This window comes from Dysidea avara, chromosome 6 (genome assembly GCF_963678975.1).
Source record: "Dysidea avara chromosome 6, odDysAvar1.4, whole genome shotgun sequence".
NCBI classification, from domain to species: Eukaryota; Metazoa; Porifera; class Demospongiae; order Dictyoceratida; family Dysideidae; genus Dysidea; species Dysidea avara.
In genome coordinates, this window is record NC_089277.1 from 39,416,721 (window position 1) to 39,440,857 (window position 24,137).

General features: G+C 38.0%; 2 protein-coding genes across 2 annotated transcripts in view; one reads left to right on the forward strand and one right to left on the reverse strand.

Moving 5' to 3' along the window:
- LOC136258995 (synaptotagmin-like protein 4) overlaps positions 1 to 2,121 on the reverse strand; it is an 18,732-nt gene extending 16,611 nt beyond the window's left edge. The window contains exons 1-2 of the mRNA XM_066052400.1: positions 1,967 to 2,121; positions 1,694 to 1,915 (exon numbers count right to left, since the gene is read on the reverse strand). Of these exons, the coding sequence (XP_065908472.1) occupies positions 1,694 to 1,915; positions 1,967 to 2,076 (332 nt within the window). The 5' untranslated portion in view covers positions 2,077 to 2,121. The remainder of the gene's footprint in view (positions 1 to 1,693; positions 1,916 to 1,966) is intronic.
- An 8,046-nt stretch (positions 2,122 to 10,167) lies between these two features.
- LOC136259473 (synaptotagmin-like protein 2) lies at positions 10,168 to 23,056 on the forward strand. The gene is made up of 9 exons (XM_066052962.1): positions 10,168 to 12,490; positions 13,119 to 13,303; positions 14,870 to 15,187; positions 15,242 to 15,292; positions 16,433 to 16,605; positions 18,295 to 18,394; positions 18,462 to 18,623; positions 22,145 to 22,308; positions 22,404 to 23,056. The coding sequence occupies exons 1-9, from the start codon at positions 10,168 to 10,170 to the stop codon at positions 22,945 to 22,947; spliced, it is 4,020 nt and encodes a 1,339-aa protein (XP_065909034.1). The 3' UTR covers positions 22,948 to 23,056.
- The last annotated feature ends 1,081 nt before the right edge of the window (positions 23,057 to 24,137 follow it).

Below are 24,137 nucleotides of genomic sequence, written 5' to 3' on the forward strand. Positions count from 1 at the left end.
TCTTTAAAACTGTTTATCTTGAAACTTCTAATGTGCGATTTGGATCGTTTTTCCAAAATCCAGTCACATATTTATAAACTCTTATCTGGAAGTAGCAGAAGCAATTTACAAAGCCTGTAGTAATATAGGCACTAGAAACTAGCATACTTTGAAAACCTCTTCATATTTTTTTCAAGGAGTAGCTAACTATCAGTGTTGATGAGTTAACTGGTCTATATACCTAATCTACACACAGCTATAATCCATCAATTCACAGGCTTTAAATGCAGTTCCCTGGTGTGATCAATAAAACATTCTTGACTGCTCTATTAGAGTATTTTCTAGTCGAGTACTTTAATGCAGATGATTGCTCTATTAGAGTATTTTGAACATTTTAGTGGAAGGATCCAAGAACATTAAAAGAAGCATTGTGCTGCAAACTCCAGCCTGTATATTGGCATGATGGCCTTTATCAGGCATTTTCCATTGGTCGTTCCCATTCCCGCTTTCTGTTCCCGTTTCCTAGAATTTTACTTACCCCAGCTCTCTCAGATACAAAGATGCAATTTGCATCAAAAATTGCCCTTTGATGTGGTAGTCTGGAGTACAGTGTTAATGGATCATTTAGGAAAATTGAAATGTCAGTGGCATAAATGCAAAGCTGACAGCTATGTAGCAGCTCAAACTATTAACACGTGAACTTGCATGTTTAGCTTTATGCAACTCAGCAATGCATGCATATAATATTTATGTATTATTATTCACAAATTCAAATACTACAATATACATGTAACAATACAGCAGCATAACATTGTAATGTGTAACATGCATACGGTGATAAGATGATACAGTACAATTGTATATAGCTAACATTTGTGCTAATTTTATGTGATGTACCAAACTTTACCCTTGTGCAGGAAGCATGGTTCCTACACATGTAAGGCTATATTAAGAAATTTTGCAGGAAATATTCCCGCACTATTAAATTTTGTAAGATAGATTCCACAATGTGTAGGACATTTTCATGTTGTGTGGGAATAATTCAATTCCTACAAGTGTAGGAATTATTCCTACATTTGTAGGAATAATTCTTACACTTGTAGAAATGATTTCTATACCACAAGAAGATGTCTTATACTTTGTGCCATGTGTAGGAATCTTTCGTACAAAGTTCAACAGTGTGGGAATGTTTCCTACAAAACTCTGCTCAATAAAGCTCTACACATGTAGGAACCATGTTCCTACACAAGTGTAAAATTCCTTCCTACACTTTACTATTATAGTTAACTTAATTATTATGAATAAGATTTAGCTGCATAGGTATGTGTAGGTCAACTCACTATAATCATCTAAGGCTTACCCAGTTACCTTACATGGCTTAAGGCAGGTTAGCCCAGGTGTGGCTACAACACTGAGTGAGTTCAGTCACAAACAAGTCACCTTGTAGAAATTTCAGCTACAAACAAGTCACCCTGTAGAGAGATCAGCTGCAATCAATGCAAAGCAAGTCACCCTGTAGAAATTTCAGCTAAGAACAAGTCATCCTGTAGAGTTCAGCTGTTAACTATGACCCTACATCTGCCCTGAATATAGCCTTCAGACTACTTCAAAATAGCTACTTCAACTGTATTTGACTGCCCTGTTGGAGTGGTTGACCATAGTGAAACTATATTGCCTTCTAAGCTCGTTAGCTAGCTATCAACTACTGACTTACATTCGGATGTGGCAAAGTTTACAAATCCACTGGTGAGTCTTGTATGAGCAATTGATCCGGTCACGTTTGCATACCCACTGGGAGCAGGTTGGGCACATCTTTCCAGAGTCGAATATCCAGCCGAACATGACGCCACAGCAAGCGCAGAATGTCCTGGCGTTGGTCCCGGCGTAATTTCTACACTTCAGCGTGAGGCCGCTTGTTATATCATCACGTAGTTTCCTGCAGGCACGTGCATGAAATCCTGTAGCTACAAGATGGACCAACACATACTTGATACGACTTTCTTCTTCCTTCTGAAGCTCAAGATCTTCTTCGATCACGGAAAGAATCGCTTCTTCCTCTTTTTCAGAGAGAAGGGACAACTGAACTATCTGAGACATGTCAGCCACTCAGACTCGTCGTATGTACGTACCCACGTAGAACGGTTACTTTACGTGCCCCCCGTTTATAGCCGGTGACCTTTATATCCCCAATAGTGACTGCACACGTTGGTGATTACGACCAGGATGTAACAATGCATGTTTAATTGGTATGAATAGTACTGCAGTTCCTGAAATCTCGGAAACCAATTAAACTAAAGCTAGCTAGAGAAAATTCCAATACATTATTAACATAAAAAAGTACCCAATAATTTTGGAATTTTCAACTAGCATGATATTAAATCACAGTAAAACAATAAGAAGTTGGTTATTTTAGATATTGTAACTCTGGAGCAAGCTTGCCCTCTGTGGAAGAGATTGATGTATGGCCTCCCTGAAAAACAACTGTCCTTGCTACGTGCTGATTGTGACATTCTACCAACCCCTATGAACCTGGCCAGATGGAACATCATTATTGATCTTAGATGTGCTCTTTGTCAAGCTCCTCAACCCACAACAAACCATAATTATTTTAACTGTCCTGCTGCTCTAGATCAAGACAGGTATGCCTGGAGACATGATTCAGTTTTACAGATCCTTGTTCATGGGCTCCAACAGCATTTACCTGAAACATTCAAACTTTACGCTGACCGTCCAGGTTATCTTGCTAGTTCCAGCCCCCCTAGTACCATCCCGACCAATTTTTCCTCCACCCTCAGCAGGCCTGACTTGGTATTGGTTTCTAATGATTCCATTTGTTTGTTTGAATTGATGGTACCAACTAATACCCAGCAACATCTTCTTGCTGCTAGAGCTATAGAAAGGAAGATCGATACAGCTCCTTGCAATATGACCTCCAGCTTTCTGGGTTAACTGTCAACCTTGTTCCCATTGAAACTGTTTAGGCCACTTTTTGTCAGAAACAGTTGCTCAAGTGGCTACTGCTTGTAAAGTGCCAAAGAAAACTGTAAGATCCTTGTTTGAGTAGGCAGCTTGCATTGCTGTGTCCTGTTCTTACAGAACTTTAATTCTAGAGCCTCCCCGGACTGGGATCTTTTAGATCACCTTAGGTAAACTTTAAGTATTACATATATATATATATATATATATAGATATAGATATTTTTTTTGGTGTATCGCAATTTAATTTTAGTTAATGTAAGTCTTTCCAGGGCTCCTGTACTGATCCATCAGCACATGGTACCCCTGTGCCTAGGCCCCTGTATTTTGCAGAAAGAAACCATCTCTGTACTAACTACAAGCTTCATCAAAGTTGTATATGATGCATACCAATATAACACCAACTCCTACAATAACACTATCATACTAGCTCAACAGAGCATATACAATAAAATTATATTTGTACACATTCCATCAATAGGAACTGTATGCAAGTAGGAGTATATTTATAATGTTATAGCTTAACTAAGCCTTCATAACTTTGAGTACTGTCCATCTGTCACTTTGTTGATGATGAATTGGCATAACAAACTGTAATAAATATTTAAACTTGTCATTTATGATAATATCACATACACACACACACACACACACACACACACACACACGCACACGCACACGCACACACACAAATATACACACAAATATGAGTTGAAAAGGCAAAAACAAAGATCAACTATCCTGAATGCAACGTGAAAAAGGAAACACAAATATTGACATGTGTTAATGTAGTGTGTGTGTGTGTGTGTGTGTGTGTGTGTGTGTGTGTGTGTGTGTGTGTGTGTGTGTGTGTGTGTGTGTGTGTGTGTGTGTGTGTGTGTGTGTGTGTGTGTGTGAAAGGAAAGTGGCATGTGCCCTGTACCCCCTACCATCACTTCAATAGTATTGTAATCTTTCGCTTTTGATACATGCACTGTATATATGTGGAAATTTGATGTTTAATAACATATAAAATATTATAGTATTGTCAATACAGTACGTACACATTATGTGCTTTGACTTCAAGTTCGGTGACACTAAACTAACTAAGGGCAGCCATACAAGGTTAATTTGACAGCATGTTTGTGGTTATGCACAAAAATGCAGAAACCCAGACCATACTGAAAAATCTCAGTGGACTAACTTATGTACGTACATTGTTTCAAAAGTGGCAGAATGGATCAGATAAAGCATAATACAATTTTAAAAGGAGACTACTGCAATTCATGGAACGTATGCAGTGGCCAAAATGAATGATGATTTTAGATTATGTGGCAGTAGGTTGGAAAACCAGTTACTGATGAGGAAGTTTAAACATTGTAATTGAGTGGACATCAGAGATACCCTTTCCACAGCAGTGTGAACATGACAATCACAAAGTTCACGCAATGTACTTTTCCTAATAGAGCAATCACCAATATGTGGTCAGTACAATTTATTGCTTCACACTATCAGAGAGTAGCTGGGAAAGAAATAACACTTATTTTGCTTAAATTTTAGTACAGTTGCCATTACAGTATTTTCACCGGTCATGAGAACTGTGTGAAAAATCGAACACAATTGACCATTAACATGAAGAGACACGTGCACTTAGCAGTGCAAGAGACATGTGCCCCGCTTGCACTATAGTTTAACCCGGTCAGTTCTAAAGAACTTGATATTTCTGAGGAAATTAGTGAATCCCTTTTGAACGTTTGCACATGTAGGAGTTCACATTACCATAGCAATGTTCAGGGTCACGCGTATAAAATAACTGAAACTATAGGGACTATACTATATATATAGGCCTCAGGCCTATTTAAATCAGCATTGATATACACTGGACGTAGCTACTGTAGCTAGCTATGTCTCAAATAGTCCAGCTGACATGCCTCACTGAGAAAGAGGAAGAAACGATCCTTTCTGTGATAGAAGAAGATCTCAAGCTACAAAAGGAAGAAGAAAGGCGTATCCAGTATGTTCAATTGGTGATCCATTCACGTCAGATATGCATACCTGTTACAGGAAACTACGTGAAGATGTTGAAAGCCTTGCGCTGAAGTACAAAAATTATGCTGGCATATTCTGTGCTCACTGTGGCATCCTGTTCGGCTGGATATTCGACTCCGGGAAGATGTGCCCAACCTGTTCCCAGTGGGTATGCAAACGTGACCGGATTCTGCATCGGTCGTACAATATTCGCCGCGAGCTTTGTAAACTTTGCGACATCAGAAAGTAAGTCCAGTAGCTAATTAATATGTGCGTGTGTCCCCCCTTCCTCCATTTCTCCCTAGTGGCTAGCTATATCGTCAGCAGTAGAACACCATGCATCATCATGATTATGATGAAAGTGCAGCAATAGGTAATAAATTTACTAGCCAAACCTGAGATCAGGGGGAAGTGGGGGGGGGGGGGGCTAGTAAATATTGCTGAAACTATGCAAATAACATTACTGCATATTTGAAGCACATGCATGGCTATATTATACAGTCATAATTGTTCAAAGAGAGGGCTTAACAACAAAGTGATACAATGGCTTGGAGTTCTCACCACCTGGGGGCATAGCTACTCCCCAGGGAAGTTTTGAAACACAGCTGGGGCAAGATTGAATCTGGAAACATTTTGCAAGAAATGATTGAGTAGTTGTACTATGTTAGCACTATGTTCAGTGTTGAAAGCACTTTTATAGGCCCACCATAGGCTTGCAATTACAAAAAGAAGCGATATACACACAAGCTGTGAAAAAAGGTGCAGCCTTAAAATCTTGTGAAATCAAAGGTAGCGGCCAACAAATGGCTGCAATGATGTTAATGCTAATAAATTTTAATAATACACTGCGGATAATAAGCATAGAATCACTTGTCTATAACACCTGTAACTGGGATTATTTTTTGGGGAAGCATACAGATAGTTATATATTTAGCTTAGCTACACCATCTATAGTGACGTAGCTACACCGGAGCTAGACAATTAGCTATCAACCAAATGAAGATTATCGGTACGTATTATTAGTTTTCTGTTATTTGTTCACTTTAGTATAAGTACATATAAAGAGCTAAAATACTGCTAAGGCCACTTATTGTGTCATGCAGCAGCCTAAACCAATCTCTGGGCAGGTCATTTTTGTTACAGTTATACATGCACCTGTCCTGCCATCTAACTGTTTGTGTAAATTTAGCTGAATGCTCTATTAGAGTATCATACCACTGATCTTAACTTATTGAGAAGCATAGGCGGCGGAAAGGGGGGAGGCTAGGGGGCTAAAGCCCCCTCTTGGTCTGCTGAGGGGGGGCTTAGCCCCCCCTCAGAATGATATCACACCGAAATTATCTTTCTTGGAGTGGGGCTGAAAACCGTGATAAAGATCGAGATACTCTAATAGAGCAGTCACTCTAATAAAGTAGTCAGTGTGTAGCGAGCTATTTAAGGATTTTTATGTAGTTTATCAGCTAGAAATGGTAGCTGGTGAGGTGGAAAGCTCTTGTCAGTTGGTTGTGTGACCTTTTTTTTTTTTTTTTTTTTTTTTTGGTCTCACCTTACCAAACTATAGAAATAAGTCTGGGTCAGCCCAGCCTCCCCTCATATCAACTACTTCCTCCGCCGCTGTTGAGAAGTGAATGGATTAAAACACTGTTAAAGCCCTTTCTGACATTGGGGTTGGAATTCAGCCTATCTTTCAATATGCCTAGCTAACAATCATTGAACAGTGAAACAATGGAATAATGGCGGGTGAAAACATGCATGATGTCACTATAATGACCAAATTTAGGTGGTGAGACTTAGCAATGTGGGTGGGAGGATCCGAAACATAAAATTAACAATTATAAGTCACCTTACATGTGTCGATGTATGATATTTGGTGATTACCACTTAGCTATGCCACTATACAGCTCCATGTATACCCCATCCAGCTGTGGTAGTGTGAGGCCAACGACTCACCTGAATTATATTTTTCTATGTTGCTTCTGTCAAACAATAATACTGTAAATGGATAAAGTTTCATTGGGAAAAAGTTTCGTGTTTTTCACATAAACCGCGAAAGGTTCCCCACTAAATTGAAATAACTTTACTATGTGTTGTTTAAGCTATAATATTATAGTGCTAAAGGTTTACCGCGAATCGCCTTGGTAAGCCTCAACCATGAAACTTTTCACAGTAAAACTTCCCCATTTACAGAAACGGGTTTCTCTCTATAACTAGCTAGAAGTTACTGCACAATATAGCTAAGTTCCTGCAATACCTGCATTGACTGAAAAAGTCATGTGCCAATGCTCGCACATCATGGGGTGGTACTTACCTTGTAGGATTGAAACCAGGTTGAGTCACATTTTGTCAGGGAAACTTGCTTTGTATGGCTGTTTGGTTTGTGCAGAGGGTAGGATTAGCTCATTTGACTGACTTTATCTTTTGTTAAGTAATAGTTATAAATTCTCAATGTGAATTATCATGTGTGAATTGAATTAATTAGCTTGATGATGTGGAAGCGTATTACTGCATCAAAGTCCAGTCCTCAGCTTCATTTGTTAGCCAAACCCACTTAATGGGATTACATGTTACTGTAGGCAGGCATATGTGGAGCCTTGCTCATTAATTAACTGATGATGTACGTATGCACAAATCCACTGTCTGTGAGCATTTGTGGAGACCCACTGACTCACTAATGAGATATAATCACGTCTTGTAGCAGGCTAGCTTTTTTTTGTGAGTTACACGCACCTTTAGGGAATGTGATACTGTCTGTATGAATATATATATATACAAGTACACGAAAAAATTTGGAATTTTCAACTAGAGTAGGGACCATAGCACACCGATAAAAAGTACTGAAACAAGTTGGAGTAGTCCATGATATTCAATCACTGTAAAACAATAAGAAGTGTTATATCCCTACTGTGCTCAAGATACCATACCGGAAATGCACAGTAGGGATATAACACTTTTTATTGTTTTACAGTGATTGAATATCATGGACTACTCCAACTTGTTTCAGTACTTTTTATCGGTGTGCTATGATCCCTACTCTAGTTGAAAATTCCAAATTTTTTCGTGTACTTGTTTGTTAACTTTTTTTGTAAATAATTTTATTATGACTGGTGAACCCATGCATACCGCATCTGAAGAGGCGCCGCGCGCCCCAGCTATATCAATTATCGTCTGAAAAGTGAAGTATCCGTTATGCTTCTTTGTCAGCTATGTTCAACCTGTTACACAGCATTTCGAATCAAGAACTGTTTGAAAAGCACCTCTACAATCCACGCATTCCAAAAGAAAGAAATCATGCCGTGCGCCCCAAACATATTAATTATCGTCTGAAAAGTGAAGTATCCATTACGCTTCACTGTAGGCTATGTTCAACCCGTTACACAGCAGTACGAATCAAGAACTGTTTGAAAAGCACCTCTGCAATCGAAATAGCCACGATGAAAAATACAGACGATTTGGAAGTCATCACATGCTCGTGCCAAATCGACACCTTTCCCTGTCAGCAAAGATGAATGGGACACAAAGGAGGACACTGGTAAGTCCATGAAGAATTCATTGCATGTACTGCGGTATGCCAAAAGGCACCTGTCGGGCCGAAGCAAAGTCGAACAGTGAAAAAATCAAGCCCGTAGCCTTAGCCGTTATCGAGTTACACTTGTCTGAAGGCATCAGTCAGTCAATCAGTTACTCAGTCAGTCAGTAGAAAATTCCGTTGAATAATTTTTTTTTTAAAATTCCGTAGCAACTTGTTGAAAACGTTACGGGTCGATCTGAAAGCTTGTTTGGACTTAGTTTTACCTCACCAATACTGCCTCATCGTCGTAAGGGAAAATCAAAGTTGGTTTTGGGTTATATTATTTTGTGGGCCACACCTACTCCTTTGTGGTCCCTACTATACAGTTACTATCGTGCTGTATGATATATATATATATATATACCACACCTGTGGTTGAGATCAAAAGCGCCGCGCTGTGGTATATAACTGATATACCATGGCAAACTGTGGTATATAACTGATATACCACGCTTTGTGGCTACGCTTACCATATATGGTGTAACTTCACACATTCCGCGAAATCCTTATCTAAACGGTAAACAAGTCTCTAATAACAAGCGCCTAAATCAACCAACAATTATTCACCTCAGGAACTGGAACAAGTTTCAATGAACTCTTGTCTCCTTCGTGGATAACTCACTATATAATCGCGACTATGTGGGCGTGGCACCGTTAAAAGTGTTAAACGTCTAATCCATCAAGAATTTCTATTGATTTCCATCTCCAGGAGGTGCTGTTTCACTATACCTTACTATCTAAAATCGTTTTCATCTACTGGGGTGTAGAATATAACAGTTATAACACGATTACTCGGGATATGACTAAATATATGCACTCTCACTCGAGCGCTGCGCGCTCTCATGAATCGTGCATATATTTTAGTCATATCCCTCGTAAGCGTGTTATAACTATAAAATATATAGCCACACTAATAAGGCATTGTAAGTATACCAATGAAGTCACATTCACTTATTTCGTGTTTTGCTGTCCATACACTTACGTTGAATTACTGGCAGAATTATGAGCATAATAGGTGCCTGAAAGCATTGAACATAATGCTAGCATAATAGGCAGAATACTTGTGTAATACTATAAATTCTTGCTTGCAGAATAATATCTATATTGCTGCACTCTAATGAAATTCTAACAAACAAGGAGTACTTATTATTATATAATAAAGTGCAAATTTATTAAACAAAACATCAGAACTGAGGCATAAATATTGAGCGTAAAAGATATAATAGGTGGGTCCCTACAGAGAAGTATGCCGTGAAATTCCTATGATTTTGCCATGAAAACTTACATCAACTCCATGGAATATACCATGAATTGCCATGAAATGTCTTAAAGTTTGCACATCAAATTTCATGGCATTATTAGAGATTTCACAATGATGGGTGTAGTACACATGAAAAGTTAAAATTCATGGCAAAAACCATGAAAATTTTCAGAAGTATTTCATGACAATTTCATATGTTGTATCTGAAATTTCCCAAATGTATCATTTGTGTACAGAGTGATCTACACGTACCTATTACAATAAAGGGTTCCACTGTTATAGCTGCTGTTGTACTAATTGTAACCACCAATAAACCGCCATTATAAACCATCACTAAACATCACCAATAAATGATCATTATTGTTTTGCATTCTATTATGTATAGGAAGTTGTACATCAGTGAATTATCAACTATTTCCCTTGACACTTCTAAAATGCTGTTGGCACCCTTCAGTTTGGGTGGTAGTGAAATGGAGCAAGAGTTTCACTATAAACAACAAAACCTTCTTCATTGTTTACAATCAAATGAAGAAAATAACCAGGTTTACGATAACCAGCAAATGTTTCAGCAAGAAACAGATGAGGTGAATAAAGAAGATGGTGATGAAGAAGATGTACAGGGAGAACATGTACAGGAGCTAGTAGTAGTAGAAGAAGAAGAAGAAGAACTACTACAACAACAACAAGATGAAAGCATTCTCAATCAGTCTGAGAGTGGCACTACCACAATGGCTGTAGCTTTTCCCAATAGTGATAAAAAAGAGGAAGACAAAGAAGGAGAAGAAGAGGAAAAAGAACAGCAACTGCAACAAGACAAAAGCCTTCACAAACACAATGACACTACCTCAATAACTGCAGCTTTTTCCAGCAGTGATGAACAACAAGATGAAGAAGAAGAAGAACAACAACAACAACTACAACAACAAGAAGATGAAAACCATCACAAACACAATGACACTACCACAATGACTACATCCTTTTTCAGTAGTGATAAACAAGAAGAAGACAAAGAAGGAGAGGTAGAAGAAGGAGAAGAAGAAGAAGACCAACTACGACAACAAGAAGATGAAACCATTCTCAAACAAAATAACACTACCACAATGACTGTAGCTTTTCCCAGCAGTGATAAAAAAGAGGAAGACAAAGAAGGTGAGGTAGAAGAAGGAGAGAAAGAAGGAGAAGACTGTGAGGAAGAGCACAAAGAGCAACAGAAAGATGAAAATGTAGCATTATCCACCAGTGATAAAGAAGAAAGTGAAGCAGAAGAGGAAGAAGAAAAAGAACGACTACTACTACAACAACAAGAATATGAAAGCATTCTTAAACAGAGTAACACTCCCACAACAACTGTACTTTCCAGTGGTGATAAAAAAGAGGAAGACAAAGAAGGAGAGGAAAAGGAAGAAGAACAGCAACAAGTACCACAACAACAAGATGAAAACCTCCACAAACACAATGATACTACCTCAATGACTGCAGACTTTTTCAGCAGTGATGAACAAGAAGAAGAAGCAAAAGAGAAAGAAGAAGAAGAAACAAAAGAGAAAGAAGAAGAAGAAGAGGAATATGCAAACATCATTAACACTACCACAATGACTGTAGCTTTTTCCAGTGGTGATAAAGAAAAGGAAGACAAAGAAGACAAGGAAAGGGAAGAAGAAGAGGAAGAGGAAATAGAACAACAAGAAAATGAAAATGAAACTTTTTACAGCAGTGATAAGGAAGACGAAGCAGAAGAGGAAGAAGGAAAAGTAGTTGAACAGCAACATGAATGTATTCACACACTGAATAACATTACCACAATGTCTCCAGCTTTTTCCAGCAGTGATAAAGAAAGAGAAGAAGAAGAAGACAGAGAAGACAAAGAACAACAACTACAACAAGAAGACGAAAACATCCTCAAACAGAGTGACATTACCACAATGGTTGCCACTTTTTCCAGTGGTGATAAACAAGAAGATAAAGAAGGAGAGGAAAAAGAAGAAGAAGAACAACAACAACAACAAGAAGATGACAAACAGAATAACACTACCTCAATGACTGTAGCTTTTTCCAGTAGTAAAGAGGAAGAGGAAGGAGAAGATGAAGAAGAAGGGGAAAACAAAGAAGAAGGGGAAAACAAAGAAGAAGAAGATCAACAGCAACAACGAGAAGATGAAAGCATTCTCAAACAGAGTAACACTACCTTAATGACTGTAGCTTTTTCCAGTAGTAAAGAGGAAGAGGAAGGAGAAGATGAAGAAGAAGGGGAAGACAAAGAAGAAGAAGATCAACAGCAACAACAACAAGATGAAAACAGTCAAAGACAAAATAACACTACCACAATGACTGTAGCTTTTTCCAGTAGTGAAGAAAAAGAAGGAAAAGAAAAAAAAGAGGATGAAGAAGAACAGCAACAACAACAACAAAGCATCCATGAACAGAATAACCCTACCAAAATGACTGTAGTGTTTTCCAACATCGATAAACAAGGAGACAAAGAAGAAGGAGAAAAAGAAGACGAAGAAGAAAAAGAAAAAGAAAACAACCCTACAACAATGACTGTAGCTTTTTCAAGTGGTAATAAACAAATTAGATGTGAACACAAGGAAAAAGAAACAGATGCAGAACAACAAAGCATGAAGGAACATCAGAACATTGAAGAACAGAACAACTTACCTACAGAAATGACTGTAATGTTGTTGAGTGATGATGAACAAGGTGTGTGTGTGTGTGTGTGTGTGTGTGTGTGTGTGTGTGTGTGTGTGTGTGTGTGTGTGTGTGTGTGTGTGTTAAGCACCGGCCGATTATGCCGGCATAATTTAAAGCATAATAGGTGACCAAAAGCATCAAGCTTAATGCCAGCATAATAGGGACGATATTTGAAAATTTAATTAAAATGTGCAATACGCGTGCCTGAAAGAAAGCAAATAATCACTGCCAATAGTATTATTAATGCATTTCATATTTACAAACACGTAATATAACTTATTAAACTGTTTCTTTGTTGGTTATTCACACTTTGCAGAAATAAGATCGAGATACTCTAATAGAGCAGTCACTTACTCTAATACAGCAGTCAGGAAAGGCTGATATACTCTAATAAAACAATCAGCTCTAGAGCATAATCTTGATTTTGAAAGCATAATTTTGAGCATAATAGGTAAAATTTTGGGCATAATAAGCCGGAGCCTAGTGTGTGTGTGTGTGTGTGTGTAGTGTGTGTGTGCATGCGTGTGTGTGTGTGTGCATGTGCATGTGTGTGGGTGGGTGTGCACTTATAATAAGAATATATACACTCTCTTATGTAGCTCTATACATGTTCAACAGTGTTGTCTTTTTCCCTCAGAGAGCTATTCCATCCCTGTACCTCATGATCATCCACAACCTGTGACAGCTAGTTCACCTCCACAATCACCCAAAAGGCTGATATTCAATGATAAGTCCAGTGCTACAGAATCTCTCTTACAACCAATCATTCCACTGATCACTGTGAAGAGTCCTACTTCTATCATCAGACTAGATGATGATGATGTAAGTTTGCAACTATATATATGTCATACATAGAACTCGTGTAGCAGAAACACTGTAGTGTGTAGTAGAATAGGCAGATTTAGCAAGTTCTTATGCTGTAGTTGTTAAATAGGTTAAAACTGGAGGAAGTGGTACATCATAAAAACCATGCAAAGACACACTGTGCAAATAATTCAACAACCCTCGATACTTGCATATAATAGACTAAAGTTTCGGGGTGTAGTCAGGATTTTCTGGAAGAGGGTTTGGATTTGAAAAGTGCATGGATTGTCCTTGGGGGAAGGCCTGGGTGCTTCCCCTGAACCATGTTTGAATGAAAATGATGCATACTAGCCAAAACCTACACACTGCTGTTCATGCAGCTTGTAGAAACAATAACCTATTGTAATACTACGCTTCCAGCCAACTTCAACTTCTTTGCACATTTGAGTCCCTTATGTAGTTGGCAATACTTTCTTCTGGGTATGCATTGGTCCTCCTGTTGATGGTCAGTAACTTCAGACTTGGCTTGTACTCCAATATTTTTGAGACATCACGTCCCCGTAACATATGACAAATAAACAAAATGTTAATCATCATGTAAATGTACATCAACTATTCACACCACAGTTTGCGCTAATCAGACACACATATAACATGACCACTCACGTTTATCGCAGCTGTTGCCTTGTAATATGTCTCAACTAATTGAACCAAGAGTCATGTGCCATTTCCATCATGCATCATGTGTGCAATTGATCATGTGATGCAATACTTAATTCATTAATGATTCAGCATTAATGCGATGTGACCCTCAAAAGTAGTACAGGGCCATGCCAGAGAGCTCCAGGGCTGTAAGAGTTTGTGTGATATTTTTAATTTTGAAAAATTCTACCTCTGAAAGTGAGATTTATATCCAAACCATCCGAACCCCCTGGCTACACCCTTGAAGTTATGGAATACAAATTGTTTCAATGAAAACCAGTTATTTTACAATTGTAATGCACTTACAAGAGATGTGACTGATATGCATGCATGATAGGAAGAGTGTGATACAGTATAATGTCAGTTATATCCCAAGAAACCATGTTAGTATTTATATGTGCAATATATCAACCATGGAGTATTCCTCTTATGTACTACCCTAGTTCAATGACAATGGAAGTTTACCATTGATAAACCCCAAGGCTGCAATGCAAGGGTTTATCAATAACCAAATTTGTATCACAAGTGCCAAAGTAGCCATCACATGATACTAGGACACATAATTAACAAGAGTTACTTGGCAAAGGGTTGAACTGTGTAGCTTTTAATATAATTTGGTAACCGTGCTAAGTGAATTACAAGTGCAAATAGATCACAAATACGTTACCTAACCACAGGTTGGTGTATGTAAAGCATAAACCGGCTAAGGGCTTTTAGATGGCCTGAGCTCAAGGTCAAGGAAATTAATTTCCATTGCATGAGCTTGAAGGGTGAAGGTTATAAATTTTTGACTAGGAAAAACTTTACCTGACCATATGTACCATATAATATAGGGGCCATGTTAGTACTACATACACTATATTATACTACACACTGTTCCAGGATGTTGATACCGTGAACAACGAGGACACACTACAGGCCAGTGGTAGTTATGATATAACAAGTCCTGAAGATGATAGCAAGATTAGTGATGATGGTGATTATAAGGCTTCACAAATCAAAACTTCCAGTCCACTCAAGGCTATACTAGTACATCCTTCTACTGATGGTGATGGAGAGGAAACTATTCATCTTACGTTTCCTAACAAATCAAAAAAGAAATCTTCATTTGAATTGGACGATTATGAGTTCAGAGCCTTAACTAAGGAAAATACAATGAGAAATCATGTCAATTTTACTACAACATTGAAAACCTCAGATGTAAGGATTTTGAATAGATGCAATCATGATTATTACACTGCATAATTACAATAGGATGATGACAATGATGGTGATAAAGTGTACAAGGCAGACAGTCTCTTAAGTGTGAGTAAATAGTACAACCCTTGCTTGACTCTTGTACCATTGTGTTACCCTAATTCAGCTGTATAATCCCTTATCCAGTTGTTATCTAGCCATACCATTAAACAAGAAGGCTGTTCAAACTTACAAACAATGACGATAAACTTACGTTTTACTGCAATGTAAACAAACACATGTAACTCGCATTTGCTTCATTGCACAGAAACAAAACGATGACATTCGTATTCTGCATGACAAGGCAAATCCAGTGGTGTATTAGATATTTCAATTCATGCCTTCTTTCACTGATTACCAAAGTTATTGAAATGTATGCATAAAATGACAGTATTTTGTAGCATGTGTTGTTTTTCAAAGGAATTTATTTAAAAACAGAACTATACAAACATGCAGAGTTGGGGTAGTTACTTCAGAAAAGAAACTAGTTACTAGTTATGTGTTACTTTTATCCCATGTAACTCAGTTACAATTACTTTTCAAAAGGTAACTAAGTACTCTAGTTACTAGTTACTTTCGTAGTATAAATTATGACTTGTTTTTAGCTTTTGTTCATGAATTTTGCTCAGATATGCATCAGTAAGGGATGCAATACATAAGTGCACTTAAAATAACAATTCTGTGGCTATTTCAGGTCAGTTTTAATTATTGCTACATCTGTTACTCAAGCTGAATCATAGAAAACAGTACACAGAATCTGTCTACTTAATGTGGCTGTAGCATATATGGCACAAAAATTGAAGTGCTCTTGCTTTTAAAGCATAATTAGTTATAGTTACAATGTAACTAATTACTGTAATTAGTTACTATTGTAACTTAGTTACTTTTCAGACAATTACTCTTAGTTACAAGTTACTAGTTACAAAGCAAGTAACTAGTTATATTACTAATTACTTTAAAAGTAATCAGTTACGTAACTTAGTTACAAAAGTAACTAGTTACCCCCAACTCTGCAAACATGTCAGGTTTTCACTCAGCAGGTCACATAAAGCACTCAGCTTTGCCTCATGCTATATTGTTGTCTCTCACCCACTTTTTTCTGCTGTATTTGACGTATAGCACTCACAATAGCGCTTTAACTCATACGTAATGTATGTACTATAGAGTTACATTTCCATACGTATACATGTATTATCTTACACCTTCCAGTCAGACATGAGAAGTGTTTACAGCGGGTCAATGATGTATACTCATGATGAGGTTACCGGGGAGATCCAGATGGGTGTGTCCTATTCTGACACAGATAATACCCTCAAGGTGTCAATCAACAAGGTTCGAGGATTAACTCCACCCAATAAGATTGATGAGAACCACACTAACCCGTATGTTACCTTATTTAGTAATAGACTGTATAAGCTTGTTTGTTGCCAATTAACAAATTCTATTTAATCATAAAAGTTATATAAACCGTGCCCTCAGTTCTTTACAGGCTCTATTGTACTGAAATTTGATTAGCTGAAAATGTGGTCTCTAGATCATGCTTAGGCTCTATAGAAACATGTCAATATTCTAGCAATACATTGGAGCTTAAATGAATAGTAATGGCTGGTTTCTCAGGCCTTGTGGTACCACCTGAGTGAAATGAAGACTTCACAACACAAAACAATTCTGTAGAACCATTACCCTGCATTTTGTATTCTAACTATTGATTGAAAACTGTACACAATATTTTCTTTGATGTTTGAGCTAAATCTGATAGAAACCTGTGGTGGAGTTACTAAATAGTTAGTAACCTGTAGTCCAGCCCAGTGTTGTTTACTACATTCATCAAAACTGGAAAAGCCTAAAACAAAAATGCTCTTCCTGTTAGCTTACAAGACAGGCATCATTAGCATTGATCTAGGCATTGATACAACAATGTCATGGTGTACATTTAGAATGTGGGCGGGGAAATGTAACAAATGTGCCGGTAACTTGAAAATGTAGTTATAACACTACAAATAGATTTAAACAAATAATTTATGTGCACATTTTGATACTAAAGGCTTAGTGAGTTGATGTAAACAGTCTATAGACATAATTATGTATCATTATTTTACATCACTGCAATTAATTACACTCGACAGTATATACAGTACGCAGCACAAGAATCTAATTATCATGACGTTTGGTGTTTTATTTCACTCTTCTATGTGGAAAGTATTATCCAATATATCCTACTGTGGCATCATGTATAAACCTCTTATAGTACTAGTCTAAGAGCTAGGTACAAGATCTCATGTTATCCCTTGTTATCTCCTGTTATCCCATGTTATCACATATTATCCCATGTTGTCTCATGTTATCCCATGTATCACATATTATCCCATGTTGTCTCATGTTATCCCATGTTATCACATATTATCCCATGTTGTCTCATGTTATCCCATGTATCACATATTATCCCATGTTGTCTCATGTTATCCCATGCTATCACATATTATCCCATGTTGTCTCATGTTATCCCATGTTATCCCATGTATCACATATTATCCCATGTTGTCTCATGTTATCCCATGTTGTCTCATGTTATCCCATGTTGTCTCATGTTATCCCATGTTATCACATGTTATCCCATGTTATCCCATGTATCACATATTATCCCATGTTGTCTCATGTTATCCCATGTATCACATATTATCCCATGTTGTCTCATGTTATCCCATGTTGTCTCATGTTATCCCATGTATCACATATTATCCCATGTTGTCTCATGTTATCCCATGTTGTCTCATGTTATCCCATGTATCACATATTATCCCATGTTGTCTCATGTTATCCCATGTTGTCTCATGTTATCCCATGTTATCACATATTATCCCATGTTGTCTCATGTTATCCCATGTTGTCTCATATTATCCCATGTTGTCTCATATTATCCCATGTTGTCTCATGTTATCCCATGTATCACATATTATCCCATGTTGTCTCATGTTATTTCATGTTATCCCATGTTGTCTCATGTTATCCCATGTATCACATATTATCCCATGTTGTCTCATGTTATCTCATGTTATCCAATTGTACTATAGTTATGTGAAGACTTATCTACTACCTGACCAGAGTAAGTCAACTAAGAAGAAGACTTCAGTTAAGAAAGGAGTTGACCCCATCTTCAATGAAACTATTAAGGTAGTAACAATCATTACATGTGGTGATGTTTACCAGTAGATATTATGTGATGTCACTATCACTATAGTATCCAATCAAACGTCAGGAACTGTCCAAACACACCCTCAAGGTGGGGGTGTGGCATAATGACTTTTGGAGACACAACTTATTCTTGGGGGAGGTCACTCTACCACTGGACAAAGTTGACTGGTCCAACCCTTCTGATAAGTGGCGCGGACTGGAGGAACTAGTGAGTGCTAGTAGTGTATTGTTCATAGGACAAACACAAAGCAATACACAGAACATGACCACACATGTAAATATATACACATTGTGGCTGTACACATGACTAGTTGTACATACCTACTTATTGTTGGCAACTCAATACTTCTCATGCAAGATTTTCTCAGTAACACTATGCCACTATACAGGAACAAGTTAGCTGTTAGCAATATATCTTAATACAAGGTGTACAGGATACCATGTAGAACTCCTAAATTGAAATTTAGGCAGGTGAGGATTGCACAATCACAGCATGTAGCAGGGTTACCAAACCGTGCTTTAATTGCCACACTGTAGCAGTGGTGTTGTGTGATAATTGTGTGAGGGACATTTTCGTTTGTAAAAGGGATATTATGAACTCTACATGATGCAAGTTTTCTGAGGTTAACATATGCAAGGTCCCCTGCCCACCCCCCATAGGAAGGCTAAGTGCGAGCCCGATACGCTTGCTTGTATGCCACCCAACCACCCCCGAGCACTTAATGCAAGCAAGCCAGGCTCCTTGCACCCACTCCTGAAGGGGGGAAGGGGATAGTTATTTCCACCATAAACACATACATCTACTTAACCTTACATACCATACAATTATATTAAGTATTTACCAAATGAAGCTTAAACAGCATGCTTCCTCAGGTTGTGGTGTCTAGTGCTTACTAGCCTACTGTGCTAACTTTGGAGTGACAAAGGGAAACTGAGAAGTCATTGGACAGAATTTCTTTACTTATTCAGCTATGCAGTTGACGGCATATGGTGTGGATTATATATTTATTGAATTGGATTAAGCACTGGGAACCCACATGTGTACAGCGGCCACGTGGGGAAGGTAATGAAGCCATGCAAGCAATAATCGCAGCAGCAGCAGCAGCAACAGTGGGAACCCACACGTGTACAACAGCTATGTAGGGTAGGTAAGGCAGTCATGCAAAGCGATAGTAGCAGCAGCAGCAGCAGCAGTAGCAACAGCAGCAGCAGTGATAGGAACCCGCATATGTACACAACAGCTATGTGGGATGGGTAAAGCAATCATGCAGCCATGCAGTATATAGTGACTATAGCAATTTGGAGCCTACGTGCTGTCCAACGTGACACTCGCTCGATTTGACATCCTAAGTAGAGCCATCTAGGCTATGGTAACATAGACCACAGCGACATGCAAATAGGTACCAAACTAACTTTATTTATTTATCTCTTAGTAAGCAACACTGCGCCCAATTTCTAACCAGGTTTAAAAATAAATTTTATTATCATTAACTGTTGATGCTTTTGGAATGGCTGCCCCTTGTCACTATCATACATAGATAGGCTCAACATCAGTATGTATGCATGTATTATAAGACATACTTACAACGTAGCACATATACACACAAATCAGTACCCAAATGATCTATTAGTTGTAATCATAAACATGCAGACAGCAATGGCATACATGGTATTAGTGAGTTGTGGTATAAGCATAAAAGTGGCATACAGCAATAAAAGCACTTGCAGTGTTGTACGTCAGCTGGTAGGTAGTGTAGTCATGTGCCCCGGTGAAAGCGGATCTGATGTCAGGTCTTCAAACAATGTTCTATTGACAGAAACCACAAGTACGAGATTTTGTGCAACTCATGTTATGATTCGCTGATACAGAAATATTGGAGAGTTAGCAGCAGCAACTCTCTAAATCAGTGACAACTGTTCTGTGGAGCTTCAGTAAAGCTTTACCTCGTGGTGTTCCTTCAAGCCAGGTGTAATTCACGTCAGTTAATATACCCATCAAACTGGTTAGTCAGGATACTATTAGCTCCTTCCGGGCATGCGCACGTTCTATCAATGTCGGAACCAACCTTTTATGTTAACTTCAATTAAATTTTATTGTTGGGCAATAAATTACATCTATAAATAGATTGTATAGTATAAGCAACCAATTATTCACCAGGTTTTGTACCTTATAATAATGTACCTCAATGCTGGAATGGCCTATCAGCACCCAGTTCATACTGCTAGAATCATCTACTCTTCCCCTATCACATGATCTGTTTCATCTGATTGCCGTATATAACCGTAAACGATAGTGTAGCAGCATGTAAAGTATGTACTATCAACCACCAGATCTTATTATCGAATGGTATAAATATATTGTTGACCAGCACCTTAGTTCTAATACTTGCAAAATCTCTGCCACTATGACACAAAGCCCTCACAATACAGTCAGTTTTACAGTGTTACCACAAAAAAAAAACAAAAAAAAAAAAACAAAAAAAAAACAGAGCGATCGTGTATACACAGCATGAAATATGCGCATCATTACTTTACACAGTAAACTAATCTGTACATGAGTTACAAAGTTTGTGTTGACTATTGCTGTAAATTAAAGCTCTTTCTCATTTCATGCATCCGTATACAGTTGTGCCTTGGCACCTTTCATCAACAGTTGTGTAGCAATACAATGTCCACCATTCTCGTCTATAACGTTGCAGTGAACATGCATCACACTATTTGATAATGTGACTGAATTGACAAAACAAGGCTTCCATGCACATCCAATTCTCTGATTTTAACAAACTGTAACGTGACTACTCAGTAAACTATTCAGCCACAATTTTCACGCAATTCTTCCATAGCATAGTGAAACAACTGGTAAAATTTGAAACTGATTGCACACACTTTGGTCCTTCAAAATCATAAAAAACTGGATTCTTGTGGAAACCTTGTTTTGTCAAATTCAGTAATGTATCACTGGACATGAGTAACAGCAATGGGTGGGGCAGATTCAGTTTGCCTTCTCTCCCTACTAAATCTCCACCAAACCTTCAACATCCCTTGTAGTCATTCTGCAGCCAAAAATTTCTCCATCTTTTCATCACCATTAAGGTGGTTTCTGAACTAGAATTCTTCCCATGCATTTAAGCTTCCACTTACTCTACACATTGCACTGTACACATAATTATGTACATTCTGACACTCACTCACTCACTCACTCACTCACTCACTCACTCACTCACTCACTCACTCACTCACTCACTCACTCACTCACTCACTCACTCACTCACTCACTCACTCACTCACTCACTCACTCACTCACTCACTCACTCACTCATTCACTCACTCACTCACTCACTCACTCACAATACACTACACTCACTCACTCACAATACACTACACTACACTACACACACACGCACATACACACACACATACGCACACACTAGTGACACTACACTACACACATACTACACTACTACTACTACTACACACACTACACTACACACTACACTACACACTACACGCACACACACACACACAAGCTATTGCTACACAACACGTGCATGAACACTAACAACACATAATACACAACATCATGATTGGTAATAAATGCCTTACGTAGCTGCATGTATCTAGATTAACTGACCATGTAGGATTGTGTTAAATATTCATGTCATATAGCTATTTGTACTGGCAAGTAGTGCAGTTTAAAATGTAGTAATGTTGTATCTTTTGCATCCACAGAGCCATGATGATACCAGTCAGTCAAAAGATCGTGGACAGTTGAAGGTGTCACTACAGTTTAACATTACCAATGGCAAAAAACAGAAGGGAGATCTTGTGGTGACTATTATCAGTGGTCATAATCTACTGCAAACTGAATTGACCTGTAACCCTGTAGTGAAATGGTGAGTAGTTTACTGACTAGGATACTGAGTAGTTTACTGGCCAATATACACGCTATAAGGAGTAGTTAATATCCCTATTCCTTGTCTTCCCGTAGCCATCTTCTACCAGACAACAAAAAGAAGTTCAAGACCAAAGTGTTGAAGGATAGTAGTGATCCAGAATGGAATGAACAATTTGTGTTTGATCACATAAAGTTGGAAGACCTTCGTAATAATAGAGTGATTGAGTTAACGGTGTGGAATTCAACAAAGAACACCAAACACTATGATTTCATTGGTGGTCTAAGGTTGGGACCACGTCCCCATCACAAAAAGCAGTTAAGTTACATGGACAGTTCAGAAAATGAGTTATCACATTGGATGAGTGTTGTCAATACCCCCGGTGAATGTGTGGAACAATTACACACACTAAGATACAACATGGATGCTAAACCCATCACCCTGTCACCTAATGCACAAGCTATTGTTAGCACTACCATGATGCCACCACCACAACAGGAAGTGACATCACAGCAGGTAATGTTATCACAACAACAGGAAGTGTCGACATCACAACAACACGAAGTGGCAGTAAAGCCCACCTCATCTCATTTTACTGTCTCCTTGAAGAGTGCTAATACTTCAAGTGGATCTGTGTAGCTACTGACAATGTGTGTATTATAATGCACACACATGATTGAACACATGTGTAATTGTACTCTTGTGTTTTAGTTTCCTGTTGTAGCCATTTTGCCATGTAATTTAATCCATTGCAGAGGTTGATGTTTTATTATAATACACATATGTGTATGCTGAACTAATCGATTATTACACTGATGACAAGATCAATTGGAGTAATCACTAGCATCAGCAGTAGCAAACAATTGGTCACTTTATATGGAAAGCTACCCACCTGGATCAGTGAGGCAGACTGGTAGTAAACGGTATACTTGCACTTAAAATTTCCTTGGAATGGTGTGCCACAATTTTAGTTTTGGACAACCAGTAATCAATTTAAACTATACAACATCTATTATTATGCTTCTGGAACGTTCATAACATATATTCCTTAGGCCAAGCATTATTATGCAATGTTTATTTTGTTTATCAATATCATCTCATTTACACAGTATTATAGTTTACGTACTATGCAAGGAGCTAAGCTGCTCTTCTGCTACGTCACCAAGCATATATAGATCTCACAATTAGGCTTGTACAATACAATGAGTAATGATAACTGGTCTATTGCAATGTAACAACTCAACTATGCACTGACAGATATCCCAGAGATCAGTAGCTAGTTAACATTTTGAGGGTTAAATAGCTATTAGTGTGAATCAAAGTTGTATTATGACATATATATTCCATACAGTATGAAACATTGCAGTACAACAGTAACTACTAAGGATCATGCAAGGTTTTTACTTTCTTGCAAAAAAAGTATAACCAGAAACTAGCCTCACGATGCCTTATCAGCATTGGCTATGTAAAATCAAGCTGAAATGTGCCTTCAGGGCAACCCAAAACTACAGAAGTATTATTGTAATTGTGATTAGCTACATCCTAAAATGCACATTGTTGTATAATCATGAACTGGCTCACAAGATAGCCAGGGTGTGAATTGCTACAAAATATCTTTTATTCACTGTACCAAGAGTCATCCTCCAGTCATGTTGAGTTCCAGGCAGCATTGATCACTGAACTCAATAACTTTAACTGATTTCTTGTACTTTTTGAAACATTGCGCAATAATGTATACAAGTTATTGTGTCCATGGAAACTGAGATAGTAAACAACAACCCATTGTACCACTACATATATATAATACCAGTACTATCAGGAGACAATGA

What these genes read in the sequence shown, in the direction of transcription:
- LOC136259473 (XM_066052962.1), top strand. Translation starts at nt 10,168, where the DNA reads ATGTATAGGAAGTTGTACATCAGTGAATTATCAACTATTTCCCTTGAC. An exon ending in AGGCAGACAGTCTCTTAAGT is followed by an intron (nt 15,293 to 16,432) that starts GTGAGTAAATAG and finishes TACACCTTCCAG; the next exon opens with TCAGACATGAGAAGTGTTTA. An exon ending in TGTAACCCTGTAGTGAAATG is followed by an intron (nt 22,309 to 22,403) that starts GTGAGTAGTTTA and finishes GTCTTCCCGTAG; the next exon opens with CCATCTTCTACCAGACAACA.